At 37.5% G+C, this 10,838-nt stretch overlaps 2 protein-coding genes across 7 annotated transcripts; both read right to left on the reverse strand.

Moving 5' to 3' along the window:
* Nucleotides 1–117: 117 nt before the first annotated feature.
* On the reverse strand, nt 118–5,734 carry LOC111487243 (tubby-like F-box protein 8). 6 transcript variants are annotated; one of them, XM_023134591.1, is made up of 7 exons: nt 5,642–5,734; nt 3,808–4,247; nt 3,631–3,718; nt 2,355–2,487; nt 1,312–2,047; nt 1,206–1,220; nt 118–129 (listed from the first exon to the last, which is right to left on the reverse strand). In XM_023134591.1, the coding sequence occupies exons 2-5, from the start codon at nt 4,153–4,155 to the stop codon at nt 1,312–1,314; spliced, it is 1,305 nt and encodes a 434-aa protein (XP_022990359.1). In that variant the 5' UTR covers nt 4,156–4,247; nt 5,642–5,734; the 3' UTR covers nt 118–129; nt 1,206–1,220. The 6 variants fall into 6 exon arrangements, with proteins under 6 accessions (XP_022990359.1, XP_022990357.1, XP_022990360.1 ...); XM_023134589.1 differs by lacking the exon at nt 118–129 and having other exon boundaries at nt 1,205–1,220; XM_023134592.1 differs by lacking the exon at nt 118–129 and having other exon boundaries at nt 1,205–1,220; nt 3,808–4,258; nt 5,642–5,716.
* Nucleotides 5,735–8,210: 2,476 nt separating this feature from the next.
* Nucleotides 8,211–10,828, reverse strand: LOC111487262 (WAT1-related protein At1g43650). The gene is made up of 7 exons (XM_023134622.1): nt 10,604–10,828; nt 10,467–10,529; nt 10,260–10,376; nt 9,921–10,176; nt 9,675–9,833; nt 8,728–8,879; nt 8,211–8,573 (listed from the first exon to the last, which is right to left on the reverse strand). Exons 1-7 carry the CDS (start codon nt 10,804–10,806, stop codon nt 8,435–8,437), a joined length of 1,089 nt encoding a protein of 362 aa, XP_022990390.1. The 5' UTR covers nt 10,807–10,828; the 3' UTR covers nt 8,211–8,434.
* Between the last annotated feature and the right edge of the window lie 10 nt (nt 10,829–10,838).

A 10,838-nucleotide genomic window follows, 5' to 3' on the forward strand; every position in this document is an offset into this window, starting at 1 on the left:
ATTTTGTAATCATTATTATTTTATCTCTTTCATTTTTCTTCTTATTATAAGCTAAGCTAATTAACACCCTAACATAACATAATCATTACATTAATTGATCATAAACATCCACTTTCATCACTAATTCTACTATATAGTAAACATATATTGTATGGTTTATATATAAATTCATGTATTAGACAGAGAAATAGAGAGCTTCATCCATGGTGGAAGGTGAGAGAAGGAAGGGAGATTCCGCCATGAAAGGCCAAAGAAGAAGCTTTTTGAGCTTTGTGAAGGGTAAAAGATGCAAAGATGGATGAATTTAGGGAGGATATATTTGATGCTCACTTCTCGTAAGTCTGTCACAATAGTTCTTCGTATGACTTGAACTACGAACATTATTTTTTTTATTTTTTGTGATTTGTACCTGTCTCTCTCGAGTTGTTTTGTTGTACCGATCAATTCTAGAGCCATTGGAAGGGATGGAAGAACGATCGAGGACGACTTTAACTTACCCTACGCAACTATCTCAAACTATTTTATTTCCCTTTTAATAGTAATCTCTTATATATACGTTTAACAAATTACGTGTATAGTTTAGTAGTATAATTGTAATCAATAAATATTCATTTGATAATGTCTTAATAGAAATATATTTCCTTACTTTTAGAGTAACTAATTGATCAAAAAGTGTCGGTATTTAGTTGTTTTTAGTTTTATGACAATGTTGAATAATATTAAAATACTATCCTTAAGCAACAACCCAATCCATACCAACATGAACATTTTCGGGTTGGATTGTATTACTAATCCAACCAACCTGAATTTTGCGCTGGTCCAAAAACTTCCCTGGACCCAACCTAACCCAACCCATGTGTACCCCGTTCATGGACACCCCTAGTGAAAATATAAATTATGGTCCAAAAACTTCCGTCGACCCAACCTAACCCAACCCATGTGTACCCTATTCATGGACAACCCTAGTGAAAATATAAGTTTCGGTCCAAAAACTTCCCTTGACCCAACCTAACCCAGGTGTACCCTGTTCATGGACACCCCTAGTGAAAATATATCAATAACTCGGACGGACAAAGTATTTTATAAAAACCATTCAAATAAACTAAGAAAAAAAAAATTAAAAAAATAAATGAAATAAAAAAAATAAAATAAAAAAAAGGAGAAAAGATAAGAAATTGTTATAATTCTTTAATAGAACTGCACACAAACAACAGCATCCTATCAAAACACTAAGGAAAAACCACTAATTTCCAACTAAATTTTTTCTTCATTTCTTCTGAGTTCCTTCTTTTTTTTCTGGTCTTTTTCTTGCTATTCACATGCCAATTTGGTGTCAAAGCTGCTGAGACATATAGCAAAAGCCTGGAATGCAGACAGCGGGTATCGATAATCCATCGTAAATATGTCCTTACCGACCTTCCCGAACTGCAGAATGATCTTGTCGTGGTCGGAATGCATAGGTTGGGCGGGCTGGGGAGGTGGCTGTGATGGTACAGACACTTCTGCATCAGGTGACGTTGCGGCGATCAGCTGAAAATTCTTTACAGATGCAACCGTCACCCTCCCCCGGAAGTTGAGACACCAACACTGCAACTGCTCGTGCCATCTTGGTGCCTTGTTTCGGAGAATCAAGGGTATGTCTATGTCCTTCCTCTCGCCATCTTCATCAGCAAGCATTCCTGCAACATCGGAGAAGCGGGAACTGCTGAACTCAGTTGAATGATCGATTGACTTGGAGAATGAAATGCTTCGAAATGAGTCTTCGAGGGGGCGAGGATTGAGCTCGGGCTGTCCTGGAACGGAGGAATCTGGCTCAAGAGATGAAGTCGGGATCGAGTACATGGTGCAGTTCATCCTCCGGGGTCCCCTTGTACCTAATACGTTCAACTCGTATGCAATTTGTGCTATGCTGTAGCTACCCGCCGGTACCTTTGGAGAGACCTTTTTGGAGGAGAATCTCCGGCTTCGGCCAAGGGTCGGAATTTGGTTGCTGTTGTAAGGAAGCTGTGTATCATATATAATGAACTTGGTTCCCAGAAAATTTGATCTGAAACAGAAAGCCAATTACAGTTCATTCTCATTTTCCCAAATTTATGTGAAGTGGTGATGTAACGGTCCAAGCCCATCGCTAGCAAATATTGTCCTCTTTGAGCTTTCCGTTTCGGGCTTCCCTCAAGGCTTTAAAACTCGTCTGCTAGGGAAAGGTTTCTACACCCTTATAAAGGGTGTTTCGTTCTCCTCCCCAACCGATATGGGATATCACAGGTGATCATAGTTCAGCTGAGTCCCAAAAGTTCATAAAAATGCCTCAGATCAAAATGAACCTGAAAATTAAAGGTGCACCAGCAGCATACCTTAGCTTTCCGATATAACCATTGCTCGATCTCGATATATCGTCCGCAGCCAATGATATAACATACTCGGTCGAAGTAGTTCTCCTCGTTCTTTTTGCAGAAAGAAGAAATTTCCCATTCTCAACAAGTAAAGCTGCATTGTTATGCAATGGGATAAGTGTGGGTAGGGCAAGATAAAGCGACTGACGTAAAACGTTACTCGGCATCCATATTATGTGAGATATGTCGGCTTTCATTAAGCCAACAAAGCTTACAAACAGAAGTCAAAACGATAAAATTTCGATTGTACGTGCAGGCATAACTTGTATAAACATTCGACTTCTCACTGAAAGACGATATGCCAGTACTCCACGACCACGTTACCATCCTTACAAAATGCTAACTCCGTTTTGAATGAACAAGTAAAAAATTGTAACATCCCAAGCCCACCGCTAGCAGATGTTGTCCACTTAGGCCCATTACATATCGCCCTTAGCCTCACGATTTTAAAACACATCTGCTAGGGAGAGGTTTCCACACTCTTATAAGGAATGCTTCGTTCCCCTCTCCAACCGGTGTGGGATCCCATAATCCACACCCCCTTTGGGAGACAGCGTCCTCGCTCGCACACTGCCCAGTGACTAGCTCTGATACCATTTGTAACAACCCAAGCCCACTGCTAGTAGATATTGTCTGTTTTGGCCCGTTACGTATTGCTCAGTCTCACGGTTTTAAAACGTGTCTGCTAGGGAGAGGTTTCCACACTCTTATAAGGAATGCTTCGTTCCCCTCCCCAACCGATGTGGGATCTCATAATCCACCCCGCTAGGGGGCTCAGCGTCCTTGCTCGCACACCACCTAATGACCGACTCTGATACCATTTGTAACAGCTCAAACCCACTACTAGCAGATATTGTCCGTTTTGGCCTCACGGTTTTAAAACGCGCCTGCTAGGGAGAGGTTTCCACACTCTTATAAGAAATGTTTTGTTCCCCTCTCCAACCGACGTGCAATCTCACGAAAACGGTTTTGAATCTTGCCAAAGGCTTTCCTCAAGCTTTGTTTCAATGTTACCCCCCATAACCGTGCTAAGCCAAGCATAGAGCACGGGAACGAAGGCTACCCCCTTAGTTCAGCTTCCCTACTAAAACGTGGGCATCTTTAATAATATGAATAACCACAATTTCAAAAGAATTTGTGAACCAATATTGATATGGAAAAGAAATTGCAGCAAACAAGGAACTTAAGTTCAAGATAATAGGTTCAAGAACATTGCATATTAAGAAAGTGAGCTTACTAGGACTAAGGCAAAGATAAAGATGATAGGTTAAATTAGATTTGTTCCTCTTGATGAAGCATTGAATAGTACCATCACGAGGTCCGGGCTGCCAAAAAAAGAGTGCATATCAGCACGATTAAGCTATATAATAGCGTTGGTCGCATATAGACATTGAGCAGTCAAGCATATACCAACCTGCTTCAAGGCGATGGGGAATGTAATTTTCCCGGAGAACTCGGGACTTTTGACGATTTCTTTGCACACGTCCCTCCATGACCTACATACAGCAGCACAAGCAACAACATTTCTCCGAGAAGGCCAAGTATTCTCGCTTGCTTCTAGTCTCTGAACCACATCCAATAATAACTCGGGCGGAAGGCTAGCCCAGCGGCTAGTTTGGATTAGCAGAGGTTCATCATCAAGCTCATGAACTGGTCCATGAGATTTACCCCTGGAATGGCTAGACAGCCTCAGTTCAAAACTACGTCGCGATAAGCTTCCAAATCCATCCCTCACATCACGAAGTATGCTGCGGAATGACATTTACTCGTTTTACAAAAGGCCTAATCGTGTTGATGTATCTTTGAGGAGAGAGTACGAACAAAAAGGCGGTTGAAGAACGACAAGAAATCCATCTGCAAATTCACTAAACGTCGATTAATTTCGATTAACCATACTTAATAAACAAGAAAGAAAGGGAAGGAGATGGGTTGAATAAAGCAAAAAGCAAGGAAAGAAGATTCTTCAAAAGAACAAAAGCAAACTAAAGATGGACCCCTAAAGCAGCATAAAATACCACTCTTTTGGTTGGCTCTCTCAATTTTGACACAAAACCAAATTACCATTGCTTGATACCAAACTTTCTATAGTACCATTTAATTCAAATATGGAATCTTATTACAACCAAGAACGAGCAAATATTGTTCTCTTTGGACTTTCCCTTCCGGGCTTTCCCTCAAGATTTTAAAATGTGTCTGTAGGGAGAGGTTTCCACACCCTTATAAGCAATGTTTCGTTCTCCTCCCCAACCAATGTGGGATCTCACAATCCACCTCCTTAGGGGCCCAACGTTCTCGTTAGCATACCGCCTGGTGTTTGACTTTGATACCATTTGCAACAGCCAAAACCTACTACTAGTAGACATTGTCCTCTTAGGGCTTCTTTAAAACGTGTTTGTAGGGAGAGGCTTCTACACTCTTATAAGCAAGGTTTCGTTCTCCTCTCCAACCGATGTGGGATCTCACACATTCTAACGCTTCAAAAGGAGCATCCAGCACAATATCGTCAAATTTCCCACCTCGCACAGTTTTCTTTCCAATAAGAGCTTTCCCAGAGGTTTAAGAGTCAAGAAAACTCCAACATTGGGTATAGTGTTCTTTACTCTGATTCAATAATCCAATAATTTGAAGAAGAAAACGATGGAAAAGATAAGCAAACCTCAGTGATGATCACAGATACATTGTTTTACCACTAAATCTTCCACAGATCAACAAGGAACACACAAGAAAAGGAAAAGATCAAAGCCTAGCAACAAAACCCAGCAACAATGCTAGCTTCTAAACACAAACTAATCTAAGAAACCATAAATTCAAGATCAAAGAGTATAAATTCAAGAAAAACAGCTAGAGAATTCCAATACAAATGAAAGAAAAAAGGCTCAGATACCAGCAAATGAAGAACAATTGCACAAGCTTTGGATTGGGGCAGGACCCAGTTGAAGATAACCCGCTAAGAACCTCCATAAACCAGAATCACATAAACTTCTTACAGCAAAATCAATTGATAACAAAAAGATAAGAAACCCCACAAGGAATTGAGATGGAAAATTCAGTGATTAGAGCAAAAAAAACACATGGGTCATGAAGATTTGAAGATGTTATCGCAGAGGAAACACAGAATCAAGAACAGAAGAAAAGGAAATTAGGAAACCCCATCTCTAGAAAACGATAAATTCGTTCAGTAAAACAAGAAAAAATGCGAGCAGTAGAAGGCGGCCATTGCTTAAGCGAAAAGGCAAGTTACTACTCACCGTTTCTTCTTTAGCTTCGAAGGGAACCCAGCAGAGCCCCAACTTTTTGCTCTCTCTCTCTTCAAGACCGGACTTCAATTCCTTTCTCTTGGATCGAACCCATGACCTGTATATGTCTACAATTCAATAAAGTTTCTTCTTTAATTTACTTTTTTTTGTCTCCCGTTCAATTAAACAATTTAATAATAAATAGTTTCTTACCCAAACAAATCCCTCTATAAATTCTCAAAATTTCATTAATTTCATTAATTTCTCGAGCTAAAAGTTGAAAGTTTGAATCTTTTATCTTCATAGTTACTAATTAAAATTATTTTTTTCGTATAATAAAGAACAAAACAAAACATTTTTTTTAGGGAAATTCTGTTAAACTATTTGGTTCCTCCCCTTAAACTTTTATTACATTTTCTTTTTAGAAATAGATGGAGAAGACAGTTATGGTGATATGATAGAGATAATAATTACATCTATAGAAAAAAATAAATATATTATCTTTAGAAAGTGAATTTACAAAAATACCCTTGAACAGCTGACCGTTAAGTTATGGTCCTCCTCTATTAGCTGACGAAGCAGAAGTTTGGAAGGAAGGTTAGAGAGAGCGCGCATTTTCTAAACGTTAACTTAAGGTTAACGACACGTTAAATGGTAAACGACGTTAAAGAAGGTGGGGGAGAGAGGACAGTTATCAGACACGTTGCAGGTCAAGGTTTTTTTTTGTGTGGACGCATTTTTTTGACATTAATTTGACGAGTGATGACATCATTTAATTCATCACAGATTTATTAATCCACGTAAAGACATTGATTATGTATTTTTTTTTCATTTTTCAAATATATAATTAATTAAAATATCATTTTCTCAGTCCATTTTATTATTTATAAGTTGAAAACATATTCGATAAAAAAGTAAAAAATTTAAGTTCATATTAGACAATATATATATATATATATATATATATATAAAATAATTTTATTTTAGTTAAATCTAATTTTTAAAAATAAAAATTCAAATAATTATTAATGGGGCTTTTAGACATTTTAACTCTGATTTTTAATAAATCCATTATTATTATTAGTTAGAAAATTATTCTATACGAAATATATTAATTAACTTGAACAAAAAAAAATTATTTATTATTTAAACTATTATTTTAATATTAATATTTATTTGGTTGATATGATTTATAGGGGTTGATTGACGTGGAAATTTGTGTATTTATTTATTTTTGTTTTAAAATTTTAAAATAATCTCTAAACTTTACATTACAATTTCATTTTCATCGTTAAATTTTTATATTACCATATTTTTACATTGTAAAATGTCTTTTCTTTCACTTGATTGCTAGTAGATTAGAATGCATGAGTTAAAAAGAGAACTCTAATAGTATAGGAGAAAACTCGAGACAGGGTTCAATTTAGCAACCATTTGATCGTGTCACGTGATCGAGCATATGTAACCCTTAAAGGGATATAGTTATTATAGGACCGTGCTCATAGCTAGTAACATTAGATTGTCGTTTGACAAATGTGAGGTATAATGAGTCGTGCTAGCGTACAACTTTTAGAATAACTTTATAACCAATAGTGTTAGGTAATATTGAGTACTATATTGAATTTTTTTCGCCTTTTGATACTAAATAATTATGGTTTAAAGTGGTCGATAATTTATTAAGATAGCATATTTTTTTCATTATAATTATTATGACTTATTTGGATAAAAAAAATGTGAAATAATTTTAGGTGTTTAATAAGGTAAGAGACAATGCATATGGGATATTAAATAGGGACAATTTGGGAATTAGATTTCTCCAATATTTTGCAATCATATGGTCCACGAGATGATAATAATTTGTGTAACATGTCTGAGTGGCAAGTTTTGATTGGTTCAAATAGTATTATTTGTCATAATTTCCTTTAGTTTACAATTTTATAATTATGATAGTTAACCAATAAATTCAATGTAAAAAAAAAAATTATGAGTTCTTGTGGTATTTATTTTACGATTCCAAACACAAATGGGTTCTAAAGACAAGTAGCTCGGCCACACGTACTTTATGTCCAAATTGTGTTCACTTGGCCCAAATTGGATATACGAATCCCTTCGACATGAATTCAGATGTTCATATAGTATTAATTTTGAATTTTTTGGCCATTTTCATTGTCTCTCTTGTTACAAGATCGAGCGTTCGTATGAGTTTCGTTCAGTTGGCGTGGGTTGTGTGTAGTTGGTTCGATGGGCTCACAATTTCCATCTAGGCTTCTCCTCCCTGTTCGTACCCGAAATTAGTTTCAACCAGTACTATCTCCTTCTCTTCTACTTCTCACAACTGACAATTTATTGTGCTTTGTCCTATAGAATTGACACGATGGCGAGAACATTCCATAGCAATACTATTGAGATAGTGATGGACTGAAATCTTGCTTACAATTGTTTGGTTTGAATAGGATCAGATCTCAAATTTTGTTTCTAATATTGAGGATTTAAACTGTTTATTATACCTTAAATTCTCCTTTTTGCTATATTCGAACGTCCATATCATGCACGTTTTTATTAGAAATTCTTTTATATTCAGTTCACTAAATGAGATCGTTTCACATATAGAAACCTGACCCTCGAATATTAAATAAGTTTGTTTGTTCTTTACAATTGACATAAACCTAAGTCATCCACTAAATAGAATGACCGAGTCATCCATTAAGATCATAAGAGGGCTAAACAGCAAGGGGCCATAAGTTAATGAAAGTGACATATGGAATAATCTATTAGATATTAAGATGGTGATGATCATAGGATGAATTAGCAAATGGAGGCTGAATTGGTTTCCTCTTTGATATCAACTCTTTGTTCAATTGCTTCACTTTTGATATCTTCTTCTTTGTTCTTCCCCCATAGAACACAATAAAGCCCCACCACCAGCAATATAGCCCCACCAACACTGCCACATTTCAATAAAAATTCAGTCTTTTCATGGTTTTTATTTGATTTTTAACCTTATTTTCTGCTAAATTTCAAGGATTTGTGTTCTTTCTTCCCTTTGTTTTGTTAGTTTATGATTATATTTAGTGGTAGAAGTTAGAGCAATTGATCACCTTCCCCAATGAAGGGCTTCCTTCCATACCAATGCTGAGAAAATTGCCGTTATGATTAGTGCTAATGGTGTAAACATGGCTGTGAATACTGGTCCTTTCTTCTCTACTGTCCATATTTGTAGCCAATATGTCATTCCCGTCACGATCACACCCTGTAATTTTAAACCCTTCGTTAGATAGACGGTCAAACTCGAAAGCTTAAGATAGTAGATTAAGACGAGAGACTATTAATGTGAGATCCCATATCGATTGATGTAACGGTCTAAGCCCACTGCTAGCAGATATTGTCTTCTTTGAGCTTTCTCTTTCGAACTTAGGTTTTTAAAACGCATTTGCTAGGAAGAGGGTTCCACACCATTATAAAGGGTGTTTCGTTCTCCTCCCCAACTGTGAGGAGAACGGAGCATTCTTTATAAGGGTGTAGAAATTTGTTACTAGTAAACGCGTTTTAAAACCTTGAGAGAGCTCGAAAGAAAAAGTTCAAAGAGAATAATATTTGTTAGCGGTTGGTTTGGGTCGTTACATTGGTATCAAAGCTAGACACTAGGCAGTGTTCCAACAAGAACGCTGATCCCCAAAGAGGGTGGACACCAAGCGGTGTGTCAGCAAGGACGCTAGACTCCAAAAGAAGGTGGATTGTGAGATCTCACATTGATTAGAGAGATGAACGAGTGCGAGCGAGGATGCTGGCCCTAAAGGGGTGGATTGTGAGATTCCTCAATGACTAGAGAGAGGAATAAGTGTCAACGAACGGGAGTGGATTGTGAGATCTATATTGACTAGAAAGAGGAACGAGTACCAGCAAATGACGCTGGGTCCTAAAAGTGGTGGATTCTGAGATCCCATATCGGTTGGGGAGAAGAGCTAAACATTATTTATAAGGATGTGAAAACCTCTCCCTATAAGAACGTTTTAAAACTTTGAAGGAAAGCTCGAGAGATTTTTACGCAATAAGCAACAGAGAAGAGTTGAAGATTCCATCCAAGCTTCCAAGCATCAGCCTTTCTCTCCATCGCCACAGCCCACAAACCTGATTGTATCAAGCTGAAGAAGCACTGCAAACTTGTAATCCTCAATTTTGCTGGATATTCCTTCACAATGGAGGCCTTAAAACAAAACACCAAAATTCCTTCAAAACTCCAAAACCCCACAAACAACTTCAAAAATTTGAGCCAAAACAAACAGAATCAAACCTGCAAAACAAGCCACAAAGACCAAGCAATATTGGCTGAAAGCATAACAAATGAACCCTTAATCCATTCCGAATCCGAGTACCCTTGAAACGAATTAGAGGCCATTTTAGCCGTTTGAGCGTTTTGTGGGTACCAATTCATGAACTTCATCGCTGGACCCTTCACAAAAGCATACACCAAAGCCCCAGAAAAACCTATCACAGCCCCGACCAATTTCGCTATCCCTTCCATCTTCCTCACAGAAATCACTTCATATCTGTTAAACCAGAGAACGAAACATTTTAAAATTTTTAGAGGGGACAATATCTACTAGCAGTAGGCTTGAACTATTATTATTACCCGAAGAAGAGAGCAAAAAGGAGTGTTACAGCGGGGATGGTGTTGGTTGTAGCGGCTGCGAATGTTGCTGATATGTGGTTGATAGCTATGTAATAAAGGTTTAAACTCGAGGTGATTCTGAAAAAAAACAAACAAAAAAGTGATTTTTTTGGAAATGAATTTAAGATCAAATTATAAAGATTAGAATTTGAAGATTATTTTGCATACCCACTTAGAGAAATCAAGAACACTTTGAAGAGAAACTTGAAGGATAAAGGAACTGCCTTCTTTCTGCAACAATTTCGATATTGTAACGTAGTGAAACGATTGTGAGCGGAAGATTGAAAGAAAGTTTGAAAGCGAACCTTTCGAGGAAGAAGGCGAAAGGAGCCATGGCGATGGTAGCGAAAGCTTGGCGGTAGAAGACGAAGATGGGTGGGTTCATGCCTCGAGAAATGGCTGCCTTTGAGAACAAAGCCATTCCTGAGTACACACACTGAACGAACAGCATAGCAATGTATGGCTTGTGGACCTCCATTGCTTCTGCATAACTAACTAAGCTCCTCATGTTTGTTGTCTTGTTTTGGGGGGGGGGGGGGG

This window comes from Cucurbita maxima, unplaced genomic scaffold (assembly GCF_002738345.1).
Source record: "Cucurbita maxima cultivar Rimu unplaced genomic scaffold, Cmax_1.0 Cma_Scf00012, whole genome shotgun sequence".
Taxonomy (NCBI): domain Eukaryota; kingdom Viridiplantae; phylum Streptophyta; class Magnoliopsida; order Cucurbitales; family Cucurbitaceae; genus Cucurbita; species Cucurbita maxima.